General features: G+C 47.1%; 2 protein-coding genes across 3 annotated transcripts in view; both read left to right on the top strand.

Moving 5' to 3' along the window:
- The window catches only part of LOC124476457 (tumor protein p53-inducible protein 11-like), a 28,576-nt gene extending 23,115 nt beyond the window's left edge, over positions 1-5,461 (top strand). For both annotated transcript variants that reach the window (XM_047033609.1, XM_047033608.1), the window contains 4 exons: positions 241-289; positions 782-878; positions 3,239-3,340; positions 3,753-5,461. In XM_047033609.1, the coding sequence (XP_046889565.1) occupies positions 241-289; positions 782-878; positions 3,239-3,340; positions 3,753-3,886 (382 nt within the window). In that variant the 3' untranslated portion in view covers positions 3,887-5,461. The remainder of the gene's footprint in view (positions 1-240; positions 290-781; positions 879-3,238; positions 3,341-3,752) is intronic.
- A 2,954-nt stretch (positions 5,462-8,415) lies between these two features.
- On the top strand, positions 8,416-25,717 carry cd82b (CD82 molecule b). The gene is made up of 9 exons (XM_047033607.1): positions 8,416-8,508; positions 12,315-12,387; positions 13,555-13,627; positions 19,209-19,333; positions 20,129-20,203; positions 21,712-21,810; positions 22,944-23,117; positions 24,844-24,927; positions 25,232-25,717. Exons 2-9 carry the CDS (start codon positions 12,325-12,327, stop codon positions 25,307-25,309), a joined length of 771 nt encoding a protein of 256 aa, XP_046889563.1. The 5' UTR covers positions 8,416-8,508; positions 12,315-12,324; the 3' UTR covers positions 25,310-25,717.
- Positions 25,718-26,089: the final 372 nt, after the last annotated feature.

The following is a 26,089-nucleotide window of genomic DNA, read 5'->3' as shown; positions in this document are numbered from 1 at the left end:
TAAACAGCAACTGTAACTGGATGCAAGGGATTTTCACATAGAATACGGATGAAGGAATAATTTGTCATCGTTATCCATCCCCCACATCCTTCTCTTTCTTTCTTCCTCCCTCCCTTTCTGTCAAACTCTCCGTCTCACTATCCTTCCTTCCTCTCTCTGTCTCTGTCTCTCTGTGTCTCTGTCTCTGCCTCTGTCTCTCTCTCTCTGTCCTCTCTCTCTCCCCCCTTCTTCTGGCTGCAGGGTGTGGATCCTCCTCTCTGCGGTGCTCTTCACAGTCATTGCCCTGATGGTAAGCACTACAGAGGTGCCTGCATGCACGATATCCTGTGGAGTGAAGACAGTCCAGCCATTTACAACTTCTATTTTTAGCCATGACTGTAGAACAGAATCCCAATGTCACCACCACATCGCCACGTTTCTGGGATCTCTCCCAGAGTCGGACTGTACAACGTCTATGGAAAGAGAGAGAAAAGCTTCATTCAAGATGTGAGGGAGGCAGTGTTCCTCAAAGACAGGGTCATCCCGACAGTGTAATACAGTAGAGTCTATCCTCTCCTGAAGCCTCTGTAGAACACAGAGGAGGAACAGTTGAGGCATTGTCCATGTGTGTGTGTGTCCATGTGGGAGGGCTTCCAGAACGCAGGCCTGGCTAACAGGACAAGGTTGTCTTCTTGTGTTCAGTGCTGACAGCGTCTGACCGGAGACATTGCGATGGATAGAGAGGTTTGTTGTTGTGTGAACGTGGTTTTGCTCTGAACATGGTTTTGCTCCCCCCTTACAGGCCCTGGTCTTCCCTAACCAACTGTACGAGGTGACGTTTGAGGAGGAGTTGTCCACTACCAACATCTCCATCCGCCTGTATGGGGGAGCACTGCTCAGTGAGTCGCACACTAACACACACACACACACACACACACACACACGACACTTGACTTGCTGTAAACATTTTAATCAAGGATAGGAATAGGAGGAAGGACAATGGAAAAGGAAACACACATGGAAAGCGCGTGTGTGCAGTGGGAGAAAAGGACAATTTCTCTTGATGATAACGCTCTATGCTCCACTCTAATTTAATTACACATTACATTGATATTTTTCCGCCATCAGTGTCAGACAATAGAAACTCGCTAGAGCCGCTTGTAATTATTGCCTCTCCATCCTACTTATTCCTGCCACAAAATTCCCAAAGGGAGCTATTATTTTTCATGGCCAATGCAACAAAAAGACCTGGCCTACCTCTCTGAGCTTGAGATGAGAGGAAGGGAGAGGGAAGAGGGCTGTGCTGCCCTAAGAGGGCTGTGCTGCCTAAGAGGGCTGTGCTGCCTAACAGTGCGTTCACACTGCAGCGGGGCGGGCAGAGCGGGGCGTCGGCTTCCAATTCATTTTCAATGTAACCAGGCGTTGATGCCCGCGTAGGGCATTGTGGGAAGGCGAGCGGGGCGTCGACGCTCGCGTAGGGTATTGTGGGAAGGCGAGCGGGGCGGCGAAAGTTGGATTTTCTGAACTTTATGTAAATGACGAGCAGGAAAACACCAGCGATGGCCAATCGGGTTGGTTTCTTGTTTCTTGTAACGTAGCAACTGTTGGTCATGGTAAACATTTTCTAGGTTTGACAATTTCAAGATGGAAGATCAACTCATCGTATGTGTGTCTTCATACCCAGTATTGTATGATACGTCTATGTTCGATTACAGAGACATAAACAAAAAAAATGATGCCTGGCGCAGGGTTGCTGAGGTTGTCGGCGTCCCTGGTGTGTTGTATTTTGTACTTTAATTCAGTTTCTTCACATTATGTAACTTTCTTCTGTGCTAGCTGCATAGTCTAGCTAGCTCACCCGGCATACGATTGACATTCAACGCTGAAATGCTGGCTGGCAGCCACTCGCTATCCATACAGTGAATGTGTAGTGGCAAGTCATAATCTAGCGATTGATTTGCAGACATTTCGAGTAATATAATAAAAGGTTACACATGTCAACGTTTATGTCTGATGCATCTTTTTTTCCAGCCGGAACAAGACCCGTTTCATAGAGTGCAGGTGGCATTTAATCTTTCACTCGGCCTAAAAAAAGTGTGGAAAAAGATAATCTATTGTGTGCTGTAGATAAGATCATGTCAGATCTAGAATGCGTGTCGGATTTTTGCTTAATGTGTGTAAAAGTTGTATTTTGTCCGCACATTTGCCATGACATTATACGAACTACAACAGTGATTTAAGAGAACTACAGCTCTGAATGAATCTGTCTGACACGCCCCCGAGCGTGGTGCACTTTGGGAAGGCCGGCGGTGCTAAGCGGTAAAAAAGTGTGAACGCACCGTAAGAGGGCTGTGCTGCCTAAGAGGGCTGTGCTGCCCTAAGAGGGCTGTGCTGCCCTAAGAGGGCTGTGCTGCCCTAAGAGGGCCGTGCTGCCCTAAGAGGGCCGTGCTGCCCTAAGAGGGCCGTGCTGCCCTAAGAGGGCCGTGCTGCCCTAAGAGGGCCGTGCTGCCTAAGAGGGCCGTGCTGCCCTAAGAGGGCCGTGCTGCCTAAGAGGGCCGTGCTGCTCTAAGAGGGCCGTGCTGCCCTAAGAGGGCCGTGCTGCCTTCCTTCGTTTCATTCGTTTCGGGTTGAAACCACGACATTGTTCATGCAAGGGCAGAATAATGGGGATGCCAGGAGTTAGGACAAACTTGCACTGGGGTATAATAGATATAATAGTGTATAATAGGTATAATAGTGATGAGTGGAGAGACATGGATGATGCTGTGGGAGGAGTTGACAGGCTGACAAGTGAGCCAGGGGAGGATTTCCCCATCAGCTGCACCCCCCTCCCCCTCCCCCCCCCCCCCCCCCCCCCCCCCCCCTCCCCCCCCTCCCCCCCCGTTTGCTATTCCCCTCTCCTGTCAGTGTGCGGATGTGTGGGTGGAAAAGATCAGGATACTGAGGGGTGTGGGGGTACTAGGGGTGTGTGTGGGGGGGGGGTGTTGGTGTACTGGGGGGGGGGGTGGGGGGGGATCCTCCCTGGAATGGCCCCATTCCTCTCTGTTATCATTGTGCTACTTTAACCAAACAACACTGCAGATTAACACTAGACTGCTGTTCTGATACTGATCTCCAATTCCAAATGACAACGTTTTCAAAATCGGTTATTTTATACAGAGCCGGCCTTGTGTGTCGGCGAAAGATTGAAAATGCGCCTATAGATAGAAGACCTTCGCCTTTCACATGTCCCTCTGACCTCTGACCTCTGCTCCTCCAGGTCTGTCCCTCATCTTGTGGAATGGGCTCTACACTGCAGAGAAGGTCATCATGCAGTGGACTCTACTGAGTGAGGCCTGCTACTTTGCCATCCAGTTTCTAGGTGAGCTCACGTTGTTTCAGACGGGGTGAGACTTCAAGGCTGTCAAAACTGCGTTTCAAAATTGCAGTGCCGCTTTTGAAAATGTTGAATGGAAACCCCCTGGTTTTCATGATGATCATTTTTGCCACTCTGGAGAATAACAGAAGTCCTCTGCACTCACAGGAAGTGCATGCATCAACACTGCCCTCTAGTGGTCAATGTATAAAAACTCACATTTCATTCCATTCTGGTAGTGAGCTGTTTGGGTTTTTTTGCAGTTAAACAGTTAAACATCAATGCCTTAATTATGAATGGAACCACAATTAGCTAAAAACGTATACATGTACCACCCTGCAGTGAATCAAAGGTGAGATCCTTTTTCTTTTTCCTTTTATTTTCTTTTTTTCCCATGTCTTTTTTTCTGTGGTTACAGTGACATCCATCACCCTGGTGGAGATGGGCACCTTGCCCAACGCTGCCATCCTCCTCCTCCTCAGTCGCCTGCTCTTCCTGGTGGTCACAATGGCCTACTACTACCACCTGGGCCGCCGGAACAAGAAGATCTGAAACCCTGCCCGCAAGCCAGGGCCAGGGAGGGGCCCAGCTGCTCACAGATGTGGGGAGGGAGTGGGTCAGAGTTGGATGTCACTGTTGCAGGGCTTGGTGCATGTACGTGTCTGTGTATGCACCCAGCCCTAACCCCCACCGGACCTAGCCGTTAGTCCCCCCTTACATCAAACAACAAGAGGGAGCCTAAGTCTCACATCCTAGGCTCTACGGAGATGAGAAGTGGCTTTGTTGTGGAAGTGAACTGAATTTTTATTGGACAGAAATTGGGTCGCTCGCTCTTGATGGCCGTTGGAGGGTTTGTGTTGATAGGATGTGTAGTAAGGTTGTCCCTGTAGCTTCTAGTCACATGACTTGATATGTACAGAGTAATTTGAAACACTATTTTGTGTTATGTACAGTAATTTGAGTTGTTTTCTTTCTGATTCAGTATTCAGTGTGATCTGTTTTGTAAAATTGCATTTGAATAGGATCGACTTGTGTCATGTATGTGGACCATGATCAACATTTTTCGTTTTACTCAATGTTATGGTGTTGGTGATGTTTTTATTCTTGTGCACTAAAGTGAAGCCTGAATATCTGAGCTCTCACGCATGTATCTCTCTCAGTTCTCCAGTTAATAGCAGAATTTGAGGTTACAGACTCGATAGCCATTAGAAAGGTTTCAGCTATGCCTTGTATGGAAAATGCGTTGACTCCCAAATAAAACATATTACTGATAGCGAGCTCACACTATGAAGCACAGAAGGAAACCTTAGTCAGGGATTACAAATGTTTGTATTCTTTATGGGGTTTTCACCAAAGTCGTGGGTCAAGGTGACGTGTCATTTTTGTTCACATACGCAGATGCGGTCATAAGTAATTTTCGGGAATGTGTGTTTATTTAACAATGCCAATAGAGAATATGTTCTGTTCTACTTTCTAAAAGCACGTCTGACCTTTTTGTGAGGCATGTTTTTGCCAACAAGGCCCTAATCTAGTAAATAATTTATGCTCTTGATATGTAAACTTATTTTGTGACACGGAGAACTTAAGTTTAGAGCAGAGGATCTGTATAGCCGAGTTGTCGACAGTAATGTAGCAGACCGTCAACACATCTGTATTCTTGCCTTAAAACATCTATAAAAGACAGCCAACAAGGAGCAGCACCATCTTGATCCATATTGTCGGTAAATTGCCTATGTAAATAAGTGTATTTAAAGCTATTTGATGTTCTTTTGAACAGAACAGGGAACATGACGCATCCATCAATGTCAATGTTTTTCAAAGGTTAATGTCAGTTTTTATTGAACAGTTCTGTCCCAAATATATTCCGTTGAACTGATTTGACATTTTGTGTGTCTTGTAAATCGACATATTTGGAAATGGAATGCATGATGGTTCCTTTTTGCACAAACATTTATCGTAGCATTATTTAGTAGCAGTTTTCTCACAGAACCGAGTATGTGTTCTCATTATGGTGTAAAAGCAGAGCCATAGCAAGGAACTTCTACGGCCGAGCTTGTGGCTTCACTTCAGAGGAGCTTGACAGAGAACACCAGCTCCCTGTGAGCTCCATATTGTTGTAAATGACCATGTTCATGCCTCTGTTAGTAGGGAGTGGTCCCAGGTCCTACCCGGCTGTGGTTTTGTGGTTCCACCAGTCCAGTACTGGAGGCAGATGTTGTCCTTCCTCACGGTGTGTGTTCAGTACAGATATGAAACATGGGTGAGGTCTCTGATGCACGCGTAAAGTAGTGATTATCCTTTTGCAGTGTTTAATTAGCCTCAGCTCTCCTGATTGGCTGTGTCCCGGTCTACTACTCTGCCCTAACAGGGATTGTAATTATGGAGCTGAACAAAAAAAAAAACGAACAAAAAAATCTGCCTCATGAAACGTTCAAGATGATTGAGGAGTTTTATTTTAGGAGAGGAGGGTTGGAGCTCACTCGTATGATGGTCTCGTGGTCTACTGTCTAAGGTTTGGCTCAGAAAACTGTAGACTGTATCTGGCAAATGTATGAAATGGATAAATAAATACAAAACACTGACTAAACATATACAACCTATAAGTATTAGACCGCGGTTTGGATCCTAAGAATTGAAATGTAATGATGGCCCTTGAATATTCACTCAAATCATTGATAATAAAGAACTGTCATTGCTGTAATTCACAGCGATGGGAAACCCACCCCGTTGTACCCATCCTCTTCTAATCCATATTCACAAGAGCTCAGTTTCATCAAGGCCAATGTATTTCAAGCTGTTACTACGAAAAGTTAGTATATTTGTATACGAGTTACTATATTGTTCTGGACCTTTAGTGTTTAGCTTGAAATAAAGAATATATTGTTGTTTTGGAACTGGGTGTATTTCCTCTTCATCTCCTTACAGTTTTTGTTTGGCTGTAGCCCTAATGAGGAGAGTTGTGTGTCCTACAATGTTTTCTTCCTTCCTTGAGCCTCATTCCAGAAACTGGGACACATGTTTGAAATCATGCTGGCTGCTGTGCCCAACAGACCCTCATGGGAATCTGAGACCATGGCATTAAAGGATAATTACACACAGTAACCACAGAATTGTGTGCAAATAGGCGCCGCAAATTCCCCTTTATTCTCTGTGGTAAAGATGTCACATTAGTCTATATAAAACATAGGTAATTAATTGTAAAGAACCGGATGAATACATCCTTGTAAGATACTTACATACAAAGCTATGTGACAAGGTGATCTTAATAATTTGATATCAGATATACTGTATATTAAAACAGAAACAGAATGTCTTGAACAAATGAACAAATCACCACCCAGAATATTCAATGAGTGGACTCGTTGTTACTGCGAACTGTATCCACCCATGTGCTGCTCTGTGTCAGATTGTGCCCCGTTTAACGACTTTCTGGGTGTACGTATCAGGGATGCCCTGAAGCCAGGGTGGGGGTCGACGCTGGTACAGACACACCAGCACACCTCTGACGGCTGCTCGCTAATAACCGAGTGTGTCAAACTATAGTCAATTAAGTTACTTAGGAAGTAACCTCAATCAAAAATGTGTTGGTTAAGTAATAAGCAAATTGCAGACTGGAATGAAATAACGTACGTCTTTTTTTTTCTTCTTCCTTCCTTTTTTTTTTTTTTTTTTAAACCTTTACATGTTTGGGCAGATTGTAACAGTAGAGCTATTATGGTATTTTTTTTCCTTTTGTTTATATGTGTTCTGTTTTTCCTGTGAACATGACTTAACATGAACAGCCCATGATGAATTGCAGTTATGAATTAAAGGATTACCTGTTAGAGTTGGAATCCTTCCCCTAAATGTCACATGTCCTTTAATCAGAGATGGGAAGTAACAAATACTTTGTTACACTAGCCTACTTAAGTAGATTTTTCTGGTATCAGTACTTTACTTCACTATTTATACAAAAACTTTTTGGGTGAAACTTTTTTTCCTGCACAGACAGTGAAAAGAGAGGACCCTCAAACCCTAATTTTGAAAGGTTGAAAAAATATTGCATGAAAAGGTTGCATCATTGAATAGTACTTGGTGAGGACTCGATTATACTCTACTGTACTCTATTGTACTCTGCTTTAATCTATTGTTTTAGGCTTCTCTGTTTTCCTCTCGCCTCTCCTCCTTTCTCCTCTCCTTTCACTGTGCGTGTGAAAAAAAGGGTTAATGTTGATATGACTGAGAATAGAGACATTCCTGACCACCCATGGCCATATATGAGGGAGATGTTAGAAATTGTCAGTGTCAAAAAGAAATCCTGGCAAATCCGTCTATAGTGTCTTGTATTAATGTATTAATATGTGAGGTCCAGTTACCTGCAATACAGTAAAACGGGTAGTAGTTATGGCTACTTTTAGTAGATGTCAGAGCCCACACTTTTACTTTAACTTGAGTGGAAAGTAGGCCACTTCAACTTTTAGCAGTCTTTTTAAACATGAGTATAGTACTTCTACTTGAGTGAAGGATGTGTGTACTTTTGCCATCTCTGCCTTTAATTTATAACCTTTCCCAACACGACTAGCCGACTATACACCTCATTTTTGTGTATGTGTGTGTGTGTGTGTGTGTGACGAGATGGTGAAATTTAGGGTGACAAGGTCGACTGTCTGATATTTAAACAAATGTGTAGATTTAAGATTAAGGGATTCTGTGGTAATGTAGCTAAAAGCTCTAATGTTTCTGTTTGCATTCTTCCCATGCTTTTAACCTACAATTTATCGAGCATGTTAATCCTGGGATCATAAGGCCATCATGTCTATTTTGCCAACAAGCATGAAAAGCGTTCAAAATCAAGTTCCCCGAAAATAATTTACTTAGTCGACAAACTCCAAATGTTTTGAATGAAACAACTCTTAGAGGTTGCCTGTTTGTAACAATTTGATTCGAAAGCATCCCCCAAACAAGAACGTTCCCTAAATGAATGTGCACTTCTTGTGGAGGTTAAAGTGACCGTCCAGACACGAAAGAGTTAATGAACTAACTCATGTCTACCGCATGGTGGGGTTCTGGGACGAACCTCTGCCCAAATCATTTACATTCACAGCCTTCACAGTTTCACACACGCACAACGCCAACGGGACGGGTAGGCAAGCAGCAGTCCATCTTCTAACGGTTCTCCGTTTTTTTACATAAATGTAAGTATAATTTATCGGGGCCGCCAATGTGTCATGGTTGTAAAGTTTATATGTGAGGGAGTTAACGCCAGGTTTGGTTTCGAAACGCTTTCAATGTGGTATATCAGAACTTTTACATCGACTTTATGCTAGGCAAGACCTCGAGTAAACGCATGTCTTACTGTTCTTCTTGGTGTCTGGAACACATTTTTCCTGGAATCAGTGTCTCAGTGAGATTTCACTTCAGCTGTCTTACTCGCTGTAGAATTGAGATATGTAGCGTTATGTGTACATAATTCGTCATTGGCTTCCTGTGCTTGCCAGCACAACCAGCTGTCACTACCACACCGGCCGAGTGACCACTTAATAACTTGCTTCTAGCTATGTAGCCTAAGTAGCAAGAAATGTTTTTGTGACGAAAAAATCTCAAGAGGCATTCATTGCTTACATGAAAGTGTTGCTGTTGATATCAATGGCAGTTAGATGCCTTGTTTAAACAGAGTTCATTGCGTGCCATGGTAATGGACACAGATGTGTTGTCTGGTTATATTTAACTGAAAGGTGTCTGTTTTGGGCCGAGGATTTGGCTGAGGTCACGTCATTAGGATGTAATGCCCTGAATAGTACAAGCAAGAGTCTGTGCTTACCAAACGCAAATATTTCCAATACAGGATTAGCCTAAAGAGTGTTAAATTAGCCCCCATGGCAATACCTCCTTTTTTATGAGAAGCCTCCTAGACTAGGAGCTATAAAAAGCAAGCCTTCCTGTAAATTTAAAGTATTGGTTTCTGAGTGGTCAGTTTTGGCAAGACTTTGACAAGACTCTTGTTTTCTCTGTTTTCTTTTTGCCATTCACCATTATGTATGTGTGTGTGTATGTGTGTGTGTATGTGTGTGTGTCAAGTGAGGCCCTCTTTGTCTGAATAACTTTGTGCTTGTTTTTCCTGTGCCCACAGTTTACAACACCATGCCAATGTTCATCCCCCCAAAAGGCTTAAAGGCACTTTCTGTTTCAATCCTACTGCAACTAAAATGTCTGTCACGGTCAAACTCTGGGTTTGGGAAGCAAGGGGGAGTTCCCTGTAAAGATAAGAACACTAACTAGATTTACATAGGCAACTAATTTCCCTTTCTCAAGTTTCCCAACAGATTGATTGAGTCATTCACTCTTGGTCTGTGGTATCAGTAATGTGACTCACAATCGCTGCCCCCTTACCATTGTTAGTAGAGGTGTGATACTGTAGGAGGGAACATCAAACCCACGTCTTCTACTGTAGGCTGGTTTCACTTGGTTTTTCTGAATACCGAGGGTTATATTTATAATAATAGTTACCCTGTGGTCTTCCTAGTCTGGCCTGGTTGTTATTGTAGCCTATGCCATATGGTCGCTGTTTTCTCTCAGATTGAAACCTTGACAGAGAAGCACTTACAGTAAGGACACTTCTGCAAGTTCATAACTGATGGCAGGAAGTGGCTTCAGTCAACAAACAGACTGTAGGTGGAACTCATAACTACCTAAGCCTGTGTTAAATCCCCACTTCTCTCCATCTAGACATCCACTCATACAATCTGCTTTAGGGGATTAGGAGATTTGTGTGTGTATCTGACTGCTACTCTATGTGGTTTAGGTTTTTTGTGAGGGCTGCTGTTGTAAACACTAAAGGCGAGGATACTGCTTTGTGTTCAGGATTGTGATTCAGTTCAATCCCGTCTAAACAGTTCAATAACTGGGTAATAAATAACTATGACCATTTGAATAATTATTGGTCATGCCTGTGTGTGTGTGCGTGTGTGCATATGTTTGTGTGTGTGTGTGCGTGCGTGTGCATGTGTGTGTGTGGGTGTGTGCGTGCGCGTGTGTGTGTATGTGTGTGTGTGTGCGTGCGTGTGTGTGTGCGTGTGTGTGTGTGCGTGTGTGTGTGTGTGTGCGTGCGTGTGTGTGTGTGCATGTGTTTGTGTGTGTGTGTGTGGACCAATGTTTCCATGTCAGGACCTGTTATGCCAGTTGATACAGCAGTAGGTTTTACTGCTCATATTAAGACAGAGCATAGCCTGTAGTACTATCTGTGCCTTTTGAAGTACGTGTGTATTTGAAGTGGGTGGGGGTTAAAGAGGAGAATATGTGGGAGGTCTTACTGTATGTGGTCAGTGCATGGTGTTTGAACTGAAACCAGCATGGCGTGAGATTACATAGGCCTACCTCATATAAGCCCCTTTAGAACCAAGCCTTAATGAATGCTTTATGGACGATCACCATGGAAACACATTGAAGTGTCAGGGGTTGAGTCAGTCTCCTCAGACACGCTGGCGTGTAGAGTAACGACCAGTGAACCACTGAGCTTGCATGCGTACCTGCACAGTCTCAAGTCCAGTCTTTCCAGGAGCGTAGGAGGAAGCTGTCCTATAAGTCACATCACTTTCTCTTTTGCCGACGAGTCATTAATGACTGTCTGTGCTTTATTCAGCTCCGTGCCCTCACAGGGGAAACCCTGGGAGGAAATAGAGCCTGTAATGGCTCTCAAGGGGAAAATAGGCTTAGCTGTGAAGGATGTACACAAACACACACACAAACACACAATACAGTAGCATTTGACGCTGAAGATACTTAACAACTTGCTGGCGACACTAACCTCATATTTTTGGGATCTCCATCGTAGTAGGTGGGATTGGGTGTGCTCCAGAACGAGGCCTGGCTGAGAGGATGGGGTGTGCTCCAGAACGAGGCCTGGCTGAGAGGACCCTGTGGCAGAGGGTAGCCTACATATGAGGAGTTGTCCTCATGCAATATTTTCAGACTCTGCAAATAACCAAACTGGCTGCTTGTGGTTCAGAGATTTCTGGAAAACAAACCGGCCAGTGTTTGCTTTGGTTTGGTGGATAAGAGACCCGCCAGGGAGTTTCCAAACGTACCAATCTCTGGTACCGTTAATGACAGTGTGCAGCAGGTGTCTCTCTGAAACACTTTTTTCATAATCTCGTCTGTTTATAGGTGTGTGTGTGTGTTGGGGTGAGTTTCACTCACACATCTGTTGCTGTTTCTGTGTCAAAGCCTGTACCCAATTAAAGCTAAACTTGTTGTCTTGTTGTATCTGAAACCTTTGGTTGACAATATCTTGCCATGACATCAGCTTTTTAATGAACTGGGTCATATGTTCCAGTTTTGCTCCTTTCATTTGCCTAGGAAAGTCCATAAACATGGCAGTTAACATGTTCACTGGGTTCGCTGCTGTGTCTGTAAACACCGTAGTACAACCCAGTTCATTTGAAATGTGACGGCAGTTGCTTGCTTCACCACAGACACAGTCACAATGACCACCCCACGGTCCCACCACAGTGATCATGGCTCTCAGTCTGTCTCTTTGACCACCCCCCCCGTCTCCAGAGGGTTGGTTGAGTCCAGAATGGTCTTTAAAAGCTGCTCTTTCTGGGAAGCTTTGGAGACTGATGGCTCCATGTGTAGAACAAGACTAGATGTATCACACGTGGTGGTTAAGCTTAACTAGGAAACAAGATTGCTGTTGTCTTAAAGAGGTAGTGGCAAAGTATAGATTTAACTAAGTTAAGGGTTATGGGCTGTCTGAAAATGATGCTGCTTTAAATATCAAAGCCCTGCTTTGTCAAGATAGGCTACTTTCTCTGCTGTGGGGTCCTCCATCTCTCTCTCTCTCTCTCTCTCTCTCTCTCTCTCTCTCTCTGTCTCGCTCTGTCTCTCTTTCTCTGTCTGTCTCTCTCCATCTTTGTCTCTTTCCATTTCTGTCTCTCTGATATTTACTTTTCAGCTGCCGTGAAGTCAAACTAAACATTTCTCATTTCCCTCTCTTTCCTAGAATCGTAACCATGGCAACGGGGTGCATAACAGCCACCAAGTACTTCCTGTTCCTATTCAACCTCCTCTTCTTTGTAAGTGATCAGACATCCAATCCCTAAGCACATCCTCTGTATATCCCTCATTGAGTTCAAATGCTTTTTTTCCCCTTGCAATGCGAATGCTCTTGTTTCCCATGTAGTAACTGTGTGGTTATTTAAAGGAGCAGAATCAAAACAGCTTCTGAGACTTGTAGTAGGTACTGCACGTTAGGAACGATCAAGGGAAGCCTTCTAAAGTGTGCCAGGGCTAGGCCCCACTTGAGAGGAGATGGGTTCTACCTGTTCCATGTCAGACCTACCACATCTACCACAGCATCACAGATGTGTCCCAAGTTCCCATCAAACCCCCCCCAACTTGCTATTTTGAATCGACTTGACAGCCTTCCTGTCCTCCTCAACCCTCCCTGATGATGTCCAGACGCTTCCAGTGACAGTCCTAGTAAAACCGAGCGAGTCTTTTGATGTGAACCCTCCTCGTCTGGGCTTTAATGGCTAGCGTATGTGGCGCAAAGACGCTGACCGTAAGAGGGGAGGAAGGGGCGGGGCCACGCGGCTCCCGTGGCGCTAACAAGCACCCCTTAAGGGAGGAGGACTGACTGCTGACATGCTCTGGAAGACACAACCACCCCCTTCACAAACCAACACCCTTCAAACAAGACCCCCGTAAATGACACACCAGTCCTGGGCTTTGCTTCCCAGTGGAACTGCAGCGGGGCCAGTAAACCCACTCATGCCCACCACTACTCCCTCCCACAAACGGCCGGCGCTGAGAGAAGGCCCAGTGGAGTGTTTTCCGGTACTTCCTGATCTGATACAGATCCCACGGTCCTGGTCCTGAGATCCCCCACAGCCCCCCCGGTTTCCCCGTCCAGAGCTGTTCAGTGTTATGGGGGTCAGACTGAGTGGAATGGAAGATCTCCCATTCCATCCAAACCAGGGTTGGCTTCTTGATCCTGGTCCACATCGTCTATCGTCTCTCAGTCTCCTCAGAAAGAGTCAAAGAGAGAGGGGAGGGTGGGATGAGGAACTGATGTTTTCCAGATGGAAGAGAGAGAGAGAGTGAGGCAGGCTTCTTCCTTGCCTTGTCTCTCCTCTCCTCTGCACACATCTCCCAAATAGCTGCACGTTTGATCTGACTGTTTCCTACAGAAACCTCCAGCGGGTTCCTCCGGTCTAAAGAGTTTCTCTCCTCCTCTGTAGATCTTCGGAGCGTTGATCATGGGATTCGGGCTCTGGGTTCTCCTTGACAACCAGAGCTTCATAGCAGTGCTACGTAAGTACATAAACACGCCCGCCCCCACAGACACACAAGCATGCTATGCTACCATATCCTGTGGTGGTAACCAGATGTTGAACCCTTTACCATTCACCAGTGTCTATCAGCAGCAATAGAGAGACAGTCATAGCGATTGGAGAGTGTCAAATCCTAAACCCTACACCCCAGTCTTCGCAGTTTATGTGGGTATCAGCTCTCTGGCCTCGTTCCCACGGACACAAGGGAAGAGCGCAATAAAACCAGAGGGATGTCAGCAGTAAACCAAAAATGTGACCCCCACTGCAAGCCTACGGGGTTCGCAACCACTTGAAAGCTGCTCTGTGGTCAAACACTCACACACACTCTGAGAGAGAGAGGGAGAGAGAGAGAAAGATAATGAGAGAGAGCGAGAGAGAGCGAGAGAGAGAGTGAGAGTGAGAGAGAGAGAGCGAGAGAGAGAGAGCGAGAGAGAGAGCGAGAGAGAGAGAGAGAGAGAGAGAGAGAGAGAGAGAGAGAGAGAGAGAGAGAGAGAGAGAGAGAGAGAGAGAGGGCAGTGTCTGTCATAGGAGGAGGTGACTAACTGTGTAGACGGAGGCCTAGTTATCACAACATCTCAAGTTGTCTCATCCTGTGTTACAGAATAGCAGCTTACCTCACAGCAGTCCACTTCCTACTTTTTACTGTCGCTCACAACAATGGCGGTCTTATCTGCCAACTTGCCTGATGGCAGATACCCACGTGTTGTTGACACACACACAAGTGTGTTGTCGGGGATCTATTGCAGAAACGTATAAGGGGATAATGATATTACAGACAAGCTGATTCCTGCAGCACCCCACCCAGTGGGCCTCAACAAGCTTCCTTAGGATGGCTGTGTTTTGACCTTCCGCAACGTAAGAAATGTGGTCCTCGATCCATTAGGAAGTGCAGTCGAACTCTGATGCAAAGAACAGGGAGTCTTGGACGGAAAACACTATAAATCTTTCTGATTCGCCCGAAATGATTTCAATGTGTTCAGCACAGATGGAGCATTGCCAAAAGCAGAAGTTCAGTTATTCACTCAGTGTTGGTTGCAAAAAGGAGGTTTATATACAGTGCCCTCCAAAAGTATTGGAACAGTGAGGCCAATTCCTTTATTTTTGCTGTAGACTGAAAACATTTGGGCTTGACATCAAACGATGAATGTGAAACCAGAGATCAACGTTTCAGCTTTTATTTCCAGGTATTTACATCAAGATCTGATGCACAAATTAGAAAATATCACCTTTTTGTTCGAACCCACCCATTTGTCACGTGAGCAAAAGTATTGGAACATATGACTGACAGGTGTGTTTTGTTGCCCAGGTGTGTCCTATTACATACATTATTCAATCAATAAATACCACTGAATGTCTACACTCAGGTTCAGATTGGGTAAGATAGGTTTTGTCTATGCAGACTGTATTCAGAGGTGAAAACAACATGAAAACCGGAGCGCTGTCTTTGGGTGAAAAACAAGCAATTGTGAGTCTTAGAGAAGATGGAAAATCAATCAGAGCCATTGCAGAAACATTGGCCATAGCCAGTACAACCATTTGGAATGTCCTGAAGAAGAAGAAAACTACTGGTGTACTAAGTAACAGACGTCGAACAGGTAGACCAAGGAAAACATCAGCAGTTGATGACAGAAACATTGTGAGAGCTGTAAAGAAAGACCCTAAAACAACTGTTAGTGAGATCAGCAACAACCTCCAGATGGCAGGAGTGAAGGTATCACTATCTACTGTTCGCAGAAGACTTCATGAACAAAAGTACAAGGGCTACACCAGAAGATGCAAACCACTCATTAGCAAGAAGAATAGGAAGGAATTTGCCAAAAAGTACAGAGATGAACCTCAAAAATTCTGGGACAAAGTTTTATGGACTGATGAGACAAAGATTAACTTTTACCAAAGTGATGGAAAGGCTAAAGTTTGGAGAAAGAAAGGAACTGCTCATGATCCCAAACACACAAGCTCATCTGTGAAACACGGTGGAGGTAATGTCATGGCTTGGGCTTGCATGGCTTCTTCTAGGACGGGCTCATTAATCTTCATTGAGGATGTAACACATGATGGCAGCAGCAAAATGAACTCGGAAGTCTACAGAAACATTTTGTCTGCCAATTTAAGGAAAGATGCAACCAAACTGATTGGCAGAGCCTTCATCATGCAGCAAGATAACGACCCAAAACACACTGCCAAAACAACAAAGGAGTTCATCAGGGGCAAGAAATGGAAGGTATTAGACTGGCCAAGTCAATCTCCAGACTTAAACCCTATAGAGCATGCATTTTACCTGCTTAAGAGGAGACTGAAGGGAGGAACCCCACAAAACAAACAACAACTGAAAGAGGCTGCAGTGAAAGCCTGGGAAAGCATCAAAAAGGAAGAATGCAAAAGTTTGGTGACGTCAATGGGTCACAGACTTGCTGCAGTTATTGAAAGCAAAGGATTTGCAACTAAATATTAAGTCTTATTCACTTAAATATGTTTTAAGTATATCTGTTCCAATACTTTTGCTCACATGACAAATGGGTGGATTCAAACAAAATGTGATATTTTCTTAGTTGTGCATCAGATCCTGATGTAAATACCTGGAAATAAAAGCTGAAACGTTGATCTCTGGTCTCACGTTCATTATTTGATGTCAAGCCCAAATGTTTTCAGTCTACAGCAAAAATAAAGGAATTCGCCTCACTGTTCCAATACTTATGGAGGGCACTGTAGTACTGCTAAAGAGTTAAGGCTAATGGAGAGAAAAAGTACATCATTTTCCTCTTAATCCAAGTTTACAGTTTGGGAATTATTAGTTAGCCTGTAGGTAATCCATCAACAAATCTAATGACTGGAGCAGAAAGCGAGATCCCTCTCTTGAGGGCTGCCTTTGGAGCCGAAGTCTATATTTAGACGGGATGTCTATTCAGGCTTGAATAATGAGCTGGAGCCTGACAAAGACCGACCAGAGCTGGTCGAGTTTCCCGGACTTCCAAGACCATATTTCATAGTACGATGTCCTCACCCCTATCTGGACTGGACCCGCGCCAAGGTCATTACCAAGCCGAGGTTGCATAGCGTTGATATGGTGTTCCCGAACACAGTGGACTAAGCATGGCGCCGTTTTATCACCTGAGGGAAGCTGGACCTTTGTTTTACATCACCCAGCTGCTCCTGCAGAGATAGCTGAGATCCCACAGGCCTGCTAGCCTGAGGATATCCCCTTTTCTGTGGTCGCCCCGGCCCTCCTTCTCCAGCCCTCTCCACCCTGGGTGTGGGGGTGGGGGGGGTGGGGGGGGTGGACAGTGCTCCACCATGGCCCCAGGATGCTTACCCCCATACTGGGTCAGTACAGAGAACCACAGCAGCAAGCCGGCGTGTTTATTGACTCTACAGGTCCTCAGAAGTTACTCTACAGCCTCACTGAAAACAGGATCTCTTTGTGTTTTTTGCATGTTCCATTCTAAACGGACTATATTAATAGAGCCCTCTTCAGCTGCCTGCCCGACTATTCTGGGGTGGGGGGGTGTCTCGTTGTCCGTTTAAAGGATCGACTTTCGACCAAATGTTCTCTCTTTCGGCTTCGTACTGTAAGATCGTTTACCATTGCAACCTCGCACGTCGAGTTTATCACACTGGAACTCACCAAAACACAGCTTACCCTTAGTTTAAACAAAAGACGGCCTTGGGGAAGGAGATTGGTGCGCTGCAAAACGCTGTGGAGCCTTTCTGTTTCTCGCTCAACTATTTTAGACGTTGGCTTGCGTTGAACCCTAAGCAACACTGCAAATAATATATCCATAGAGTCATAACCGTGTCATAGCTTTAATTTCAGCTTTCACGCTGCTGACACATGGCCCTATGTTTATAGTTTGAATCTGTATCTCATTATGGGCATTCATTTGGTCCCAGTGCAAAAGCTGAATGTGCATGCCCTGGGTGTGTTTATACAGTGAGGCTTGTAGGGCTTAAACCATCGCTCACCCCCCCCTGAGACTCAGTTGTACAGGCCACCACTCTTGTCTCTTTAAATGGAAATTTCTGGTGGAAACCACCAGAGGAACTATTTGAACATTTACAGTGGAGTCGTACATTGGAAACTTGCCACAGTACAAGACAGCGGAGCTCGCAGTGAGTGCAGTAACCAGGAACACAGATGTTGATTTTAGCAGAAAGCTATGTCGTAACATTTACCGCTGGAGATACGAACAGCTGCTGCCTGCCCCAACGGAGGCGTGTCTGTTCGTCTGTAGCGCTGCAGCGCCCTGGCTCACGCAGTCTGACACCTGGACCTTTTGGGGAAGTGTTGTCAGAAACAGAAAAAACACCATCATGTGTTTCACTTCCGCAGAGCAGTGAGGTGCGTTCCTCGTCACAGAAACAGCGGACCTGTCTGGGAGGACCTTCGTTGAGACTGATCAACAAAGCTTTGTTTATGTAATTGTATAGTCTAATAAATTGTATTAAAACCATATCCCTTGACTATTCAGATCTACACAGTGCCACTCGAATTCTTCCTTAGCAGCGGTGAGAGGCTTCTGGCGCCTGGCGCCCCAACGAGCATCCTCATCCAGCCGTGTGACATCGTCCCCAGGCTCGGGTGGTTCTCAGCCCCGGCCTGCAGACCTGGCCCTGTGGCCGCCGGTACCCGTAATCTAGGATGGAGACGGGGCTGGATATAGCCTGGATCCGTGTGTTCCTCCTCTATAAATGCTACCCCAGTAGCCACATGCAGCCTCTCTGGATGGGCTGAGCTCTGTACTTACCAGAGGAGGAGGCCCGCAGAGAGACCTTCAGCTTTTAATTACGCTCCGACCGAGGGCATATGGATGTACGACAAAGTAGAGCACTGCTATATAAGGAAGCGAAACAGGGGGCACACCATGCTGAAGTGTGTGTGTGTGTGTGTGTGTGAGAGAGCTTTTCTCAGAAGGGTTATATACTAGAGGTGTTATGAACGTTTAAACGTACACACTCAAAAATATATCTGCAAGCAAATAATTAGTAACAAAGTGCAGAAGAAGCCATGGGAATATGAAGGAATCCAGCTTCCTTCCTCATCCAATCCTTTGAGGGGAACATGGTGATTTATCTCCATGTTGGCAGCATAGATGGGACTGGCATCCAGGGTTTGTCCCACACTGTACTGTGAGAATGGTGTTCTGGTTCTCCTTGGCCAGGCGCTCGGCAAGCTGGACCCTGATCACAGAGCCCGAAGGCTGGCTTCATCCCCAGCAGACTCAGCCTCTGATTGGAGCTCCTCCAGGAAAGATAACACGCAGAGCCGCAAAATGGCTGAACTCTCTTCTCCCTGGTTCCTTTTTCCTTCCCACGCTGGATCTGCCCCAAACCCTCCCACCCCCCAACCCCTCACCTCCCCTTGATATATGTATCAAACATACACACTTCCATTTTGACTAAAGCAGTTTCCACACACCAGGCTGCTTTGCAAGGCCACGCTGTTGTGCACAAGCTGTGGAATTGTGCATGTGCATCACCACCACGTCAACTGGAGATGCGTGGTTGGATTAGCGAGTAGAGTGTTAACCTCTTCCTGCGTGCGTGTGTTTGTGTGTTTCCTACAGAGGAGTCTTCCAACACCCTGAAGGTAGCTTCCTACATCCTGATAGGTGTGGGGTCTCTCTCCATGGTCATGGGCTTCCTGGGCTGTATAGGAGCCATCTACGAGATCCGCTGTCTGTTGGGTCTGGTGAGTCACCCTGCACGCCCCAGCTTGCCACACCGACTCACACGGAAAACACACCTAAACAACCCCCCCCCAGCGCCCCAACCAGCAACATTTCAGTGTGGTTACAACCAGGCATGTGACTCAACCAACTGCCTACATAACAAGAAACCACCAAACCCCTCGAGGCATGGTTGTAAGATGCCGATACGAAATGTTGTGTTTTTCTGGAACAATGTTCCGCATTACTGTACAGTCAGGATTAAGCTCACTGCGGATTGTTATGGGCTCCACTGACCTCAGCCTTCTGTGTGTCCCCCCAGGTTAGCATGTGTGGATTCACTAAGAGGGGGTTACAGGGATAAGCCAGGGGGATTTGGGGGCATGTTGTGGGGGTGCCTTGACTGGGACGGGGGGCTGGGACGGGGGGGGTGTTGGGCGGGGGGACCTGCAGAGGGGTAGTGTTTGTAAGCTCTGCTGACCCAATTACTCTGATGACAATGACCAGCTGTCGGGCCCTCTGTCTAGGGAGCCCCCCTCCCCCCCACCACCTCCCTGGACCCGTGGGTCTTTATGCAACACAACTCACAGTTGCCCCCCACATCCCCCCCCCCCCCCCTTTGGAGATTACGATTAAGAAAGAGTCTCACTGAAATGGAGAGAAATGCCCTGTTCTGATGTACTTTCTCTAGAGTGTGGCGGTAGGATGACCCTCTGTTGCCGTGGTGACCGTGCATGTCCAAACCGTGGGCCGCGGCCTGAGCCGAGCGCCAAAAGCGTGGTGACCATCCCATAATGTTCTCCTCATGCTCTCCACAGTACTTCACCTGCCTCCTGCTCATCCTTGTTGCCCAGGTGACAGCCGGCGTGCTCATCTATTTCCAGAGAGACCTGGTGAGTTGACCTCAGCACACACACACCCCACGCTCGCGCACAAACACACCGGACACACACACCACACACATACGCACACAACCTCCCTCTAGCTCCCCCCCAGTCTCACCTCTCCCTTGACCCTCCAACCCCCCATTTAATCCTTTTTTCTCAGCCACCCCCATCTCCCGCTTCCCTCTCTCTGCACAGCTGGGATGTACTGGGCATCCCCCCCCTCCCTTACAGCTGTGCCTGCCTTTAAGACCTTTCCCCAACAGCAGCCTCTGAGGAACCCCCCCCACCCCCCCGCCACCCCCCCGCCCCCCCCCCCACCCCCCAGAGCGGTGTGGGTGTGATCTGACAGCAGAGTAGCGTAGTTTAACGCGGGCCGTGACTCAGAACAGGGGCCAACTGAATGCGTGGGAGAACAGGTGCTCTCGGGGGTAGAGGTTTCTTGTGTGGAGGAAGCAGGGGAACGGTACTGTACCCCCCCACACACCCTCTCTCTGTTTCCCCTTCCAACCCACAACCGGTGTCGGTGTGGGGGGAGAGAGACTATTCAAAAGTATGGCAACATTAGGCTGAAGAGAGTCTGAAGGAGGGAAGGAGGACTGTGGTTCTGACGTGTCCACAGCGCCCTCTCCAGGTGGCAGGAGCACAGATCAGGGCAGATCTCAGACACTCCGGTTAGACCAAACTCTGGCTCTCTAGTTCACATCCACTCATGTGTTTTTAAATGCAAACTGGTTTTGACTTTGAAAACATGTACAATGGCTTTAGGCCTACCAATTATGTGTGTGTGTGTGTGTGTGAAAGAGAAGAGGAGTGCTTTGTTTGAGCACCTCCACCCCTCTGTCCGGCTCCAGTTTAGCAAACACAGCTAGTCCCTGTAGCACTGCAACTGCAGCAGTGTGGGATTGTATTAACCTTTAGAAGGAGTGTGTACAGTTGGTGGGTGTAGGTGTGTTCATGATCGTGGTCCTTGGCTCAGACATGTTCCCTGTGTTTAGGGCTTACCACAGGGCAGGGCAGAGTACAATCTTTTTCATAGAAAAGGATTATGTTCTCTTCTCCTTCGCCTGCTCTGCTTCGCTCCCCCTCTGCTTTCCTCTCCTCTCCTCGCACCTCCTCTCCTCGCACCTCCTCTCCCCTCTTCTCTCCTCCTCTCCCTTCCTCTCTTTGACTCCCCTCCCCTCCTCTCCTCGACCCCTTCTCTCATCCTCTCCCTTCCTCTCCTTGACTCCTCGTCTCCTCTCTCCTCCTCTCCCCTCCTCTCCTCTCTCCTCCTCTCCTCTCCTCTCCCTTCCTCTCTCCTCCTCCTCTCCTCTAAGAGGTGCCCTGCAGACACTCCCTCCCAGCCGCCCTAACGGCACACACACAGACCTGTACGCCAGTGTAAAACCAAGGCCACCACCTGCACCACACACACTGCTCTGGCACCACACACACTGGCCCAGGATCGTGCCCCGCGTGCTTTTGGGCCGCTCTGTGTGGGGTTTCAGTCGCTCTCCTGTCTGTTGTCCCCCCAGCTGAAGAACGAGATGTCCAACATCATGAAAGGGATGCTGGCCAACTACACGGGCCAGAACAAGACCTCGGAGCTGACCTGGGACTACATCCAGAGGACGGTGGGTCTCAAACACCAAAGGGTTTGATTTATCAAGCGTCACTCAAAAGGATTGCTCAAGACGAGGTCCCCGGGTACCAGGGGATTTACATGTATGCATTTAGCAGACGCTTTTATCCAAAGAGACTTCCAAGAGAGAGCTTTACAAAAGAGCATAGGTTACTGGTCATAACAACGAGGTAGTCCCAAACATTGCAAAGCAGCCAAAACATGAAGCATACATTGTGAAAAAACTAAACAAGTGCCAAAGGGAAGACCCATAAGAGCATGCAGTTATACAAGTTACAAATTAAAACAACATGAACCACAAAAAGTACAAGACTGTACCTGTAGAAGAACAATCAACAGTAAAAATATTTCACAGCGAGTACAAGAGTTAACTTCGTTATAACTAACCTACAAGAGCAACAAGTCACTCAATAAGAATCATTGTGATCCTGGAGAAAAAACTAACATCAGGTCCAGCCAAGCATTCCTAAGTGCCGTTGTACTCCCGGTAACAACACTAAAATGATGACGCTGGTGACTTTGCCTCCATATCTCTGTTAGGACTGGAGCAGTACTGGAACATTTACATTACATGTATGCATTTAGCAGACGCTTTTTCCAAAGCGACTTCCAATAGAGAGCTTTACAAAAGTGCATAAGTCACTGATCATAACGAGATAGAAACGAGATAGGAACACTGCTGAGGGGAGTGCTGAGTTGTCTCTCCCTCCTCTCCTGCCTCAGACAAGCTCTCTAGCCAAGTCCCCCGCCCCCACCCCTGCCCCCTCCCTCCACAGCTCTGGCAAGACACCAGCCAAAGAGCCCTTTGCAAAGTCTTGCTATTTGAAAATGGTCCATTTTCATCAAAGAGCATCGAAGGAATGATGATTGTAATTTGACTGAACAGTCGAAAAGTGCCTTTGCTCTGTCTTCCTATTTTTTCACGATTTTCTCTTTCTCACGTTATGTCTGTCTCCGTCTCACCCCTTCTCTCTTTTTCTGTCTCTCTCTCATCTCCCCTGTGTCTTTCCCCCTTCTGTCTCAAGTTCAAGTCTTTTATTTGTCAGGTACACAGAGCAACACAAGGTCAGACTGGGGCACTGACTGGTCTCTCTATCTCCCACCTCTCTCTCTCTCCCTCTCCAGATGAAGTGCTGTGGATGGACACAGTCTTCTGACTGGTCGGAGAACGTGTGGATCAAGAACAGCTCTCAGATCCTGTACCCTTGCTCGTGCCGGAACGCCTCCCTGCCCGGCACCGACATCAAGGAATCAGGCCTGTGTGAGAGCATGTCCACAGACATGCCCATCTACCAAACGGTACCCCTGCGTCCCAAAACCTAGACCCTACAAAACCATGACCATGTAGTACAAAATCTAGAACTTGCAGTATAAAACCTCATAGTGCCACACCTAGAGTGACAGCACATAGAACCTAGATCGTAGACCCCGCCATCCCCCAAACCTAGACCCCTAAAGCGAGTGTCTGATTGTGCTTGGAGCAGTCCTAGGCCGAATCCCAATACTCTGTTGTACCCTTACCCCTAGCCCTTAGTTTAACCCTAGCCCTTATGTCTCGAAACTGAGGGAATACGGGCTACATAGCCCTTTGAGACACCACTTCGTTATGGTTACGTATATCGATATCTCCAAAGCAAGTAGTGTTATACACTGCTGCTAAAGCAGTTTAATTAAAACTGTAGACATGCATGGAGTCCATTCATGGCTAATCAGAGAAATGCGGGACTGTTGTGCAAATCAGCAATGTTCAATTAAGAACATGGTTGCAAATACATATGTACAGGACTGTGTAGAAAACAAAACAAGACTGTCATAATTTTTTTATCAATTATTTCAGCCGAAAATATAACATTTATGGGACTCTCTTGATGATCAGTCTGCCATTGTTGCAGGTAGCGCAGTATTCACATACCCCTAGGTTTCAAGTAAGCTCCCGAGCTTACTTGGTTTTAAGGGGTGTATACCCCTTCGTCTTAGCCCTACACCTCGATCAAAAAGGGTATTGGGACACCACTCACGGGAACGCGCAAACCTAAGTGCTAGGGGTAAGGGTTAGGGGTAAGGGTTAGGGGTAAGAGGTAGGGGTAAGAGGTAGGGGTAAGAGGTAGGGGTAAGAGGTAGGGGTAAGAGATAGGGGTAAGAGGTAGGGGTAAGAGGTAGGGGTAAGAGGTAGGGGTAAGAGGTAGGGATAAGAGATAAGGGTAAGAGGTAGGGATAAGAGGTAAGGGTAAGAGGTAGGGGTAAGAGGTAGGGGTAAGAGGTAGGGGTAAGAGATAAGGGTAAGAGGTAGGGGTAAGAGGTAGGGGTAAGAGGTAGGGGTAAGAGGTAGGGGTAAGAGGTAGGGGTAAGAGATAAGGGTAAGAGGTAGGGGTAAGAGGTAGGGGTAAGAGATAAGGGTAAGAGGTAGGGGTAAGAGGTAGGGGTAAGAGGTAGGGGTAAGAGATAAGGGTAAGAGGTAGGGGTAAGAGGTAGGGGTAAGAGATAAGGGTAAGAGGTAGGGGTAAGAGATAAGGGTAAGAGGTAGGGGTAAGAGGTAGGGGTAAGAGGTAGGGGTAAGAGATAAGGGTAAGAGGTAGGGGTAAGAGGTAGGGGTAAGACAGAGTATTGGGATTTGGCCCTAGTACACCTACAGTGTAGGGATCTGAATAGACGGGCATCTCATGTGCTGCGAGTGTCTGTTCACAGCTGCTGTCTTCAGACTTCAGAGTCCTTGTTTGTGTTGAGCAAAGGCTTATATTCAGATGGCTCCCATGGCTCCCTGCTCGCTGCTTGGTTTGTTTTCAGGCGAGCCCCTCTCAGGATCCCCCTGGCCGAGGCCGTATTATTCTTCCTCTGTGCGGCCCTGTCCAAAGACAACAGTTGGTGTTTAGAGAAGACACTGCTCTGTCCGGCTGGAATTGCTCCCCCATTAATCTCCCTCTCTCCACTCCTCCCTCCCTCTCTCCCTCCCTCCTACTCTCCTCTCCCTCACTGTCTACCCCTCATTCTCTTTCTCTCCTTTCTTCCCTCCTATCCCCCGTTCCAGGGCTGCATACACAATGTGGAAGGCTGGCTCCTGGAGAACTGTGGAGTTATTCTTGGAATCTGTGTCGGAGTGGCAGTTGTGGAGGTATCTCTCTCTCTCTCCTTCCCACACACAAACTTTCATGTGTGGTAGCAGGGGTGTAGCAAGTGGGTGGATGCCCCTGGAAGTCTAATTATAGGAGCTCCCCTTTTGCCCTGTGTGTATGTGTGTTGGGTGTGTTTCAGGAGGGTGGGGAGGGGGTGCACTGATTCAGTCCAATCATTCACACACACACACACACTCAAACCCATTTCTTTGCTCCTGTGCCAGTTCTGGATATGTGTGTGTGTGTGTGTGTGTGTGTAAGCCCTGATGGTGTGTGTCTAACCCAGTGTTGTCTTCCTCCTAGCTTTTGGGTATGATCCTGTCCATGTGCCTCTGCAAGAGTGTTGTCCAGGAAGATTACACCAAGGTTCCCAAGTACTGAGACGGATGACGACTGGAGCCATGCAGCCCACACACACACACACACACACACACACACACACACACACACACAAGGAGAGGCAGCTGTCTCAAGCCATTAACCATCCTCTGTCAAGACAACTGTGTAGGTCTTGAACTCTTGGCTCTTCTCAGTCCCATTCTTACACACACACACACACACACACACATCTCATTCAATATGAACAAAGGACCTTGTTCCTTTTGGACATGCACTCGCTGTTTTACAATGGTTCGCCAATATTTCATATTTTTATCAGACAAAACAGCATTTATTTAGCACCAGTTTTGGATTCTGTTTTGAATGAAGCCAGAAGTTCAGGCATAATGACGTCCTCGTCGTCGGCGCGAACGAATAAACTGTGTCACTGTCCTCCACGTGTCCCTGTTCTCCCCCCTGTGTCCCTGTCCTCCCCCCTGTGTCCCTGTCCTCCCCCCTGTGTCCCTGTCCTCCCCCCTGTGTCCCTGTCCTCCCCCCTGTGTCCCTGTCCTCCCCCCTGTGTCACTGTCCTCCCCCATGTGTCACTGTCCTCCCCCCTGTGTCACTGTCCTCCCCCACGTGTCCCTGTCCTCCCCCCTGTGTCCCTGTCCTCCCCCCTGTGTCCCTGTCCTCCCCCTGTGTCTCTTTCCTCCCCCCTGTGTCCCTGTCCTCCCCCTTGTGTCCCTGTCCTCCCCCCTGTGTCCCTGTCCTCCCCCTGTGTCTCTTTCCTCCCCCCTGTGTCCCTGTCCTCCCCCCTGTGTCCCTGTCCTCCCCCTGTGTCTC

Source organism: Hypomesus transpacificus, chromosome 14 (assembly GCF_021917145.1).
Source record: "Hypomesus transpacificus isolate Combined female chromosome 14, fHypTra1, whole genome shotgun sequence".
Classification (NCBI taxonomy): Eukaryota; Metazoa; Chordata; class Actinopteri; order Osmeriformes; family Osmeridae; genus Hypomesus; species Hypomesus transpacificus.
This window is presented reverse-complemented; position numbering and strand designations above follow the sequence as displayed.

Coding starts and splice junctions, on each gene's coding strand:
- cd82b (XM_047033607.1), top strand. CDS start 12,325: ATGGCAACGGGGTGCATAACAGCCACCAAGTACTTCCTGTTCCTATTC. Junction 19,334..20,128: donor TCCGCTGTCTGTTGGGTCTG/GTGAGTCACCCT, acceptor TGCTCTCCACAG/TACTTCACCTGCCTCCTGCT. Junction 21,811..22,943: donor GGGACTACATCCAGAGGACG/GTGGGTCTCAAA, acceptor CTCCCTCTCCAG/ATGAAGTGCTGTGGATGGAC.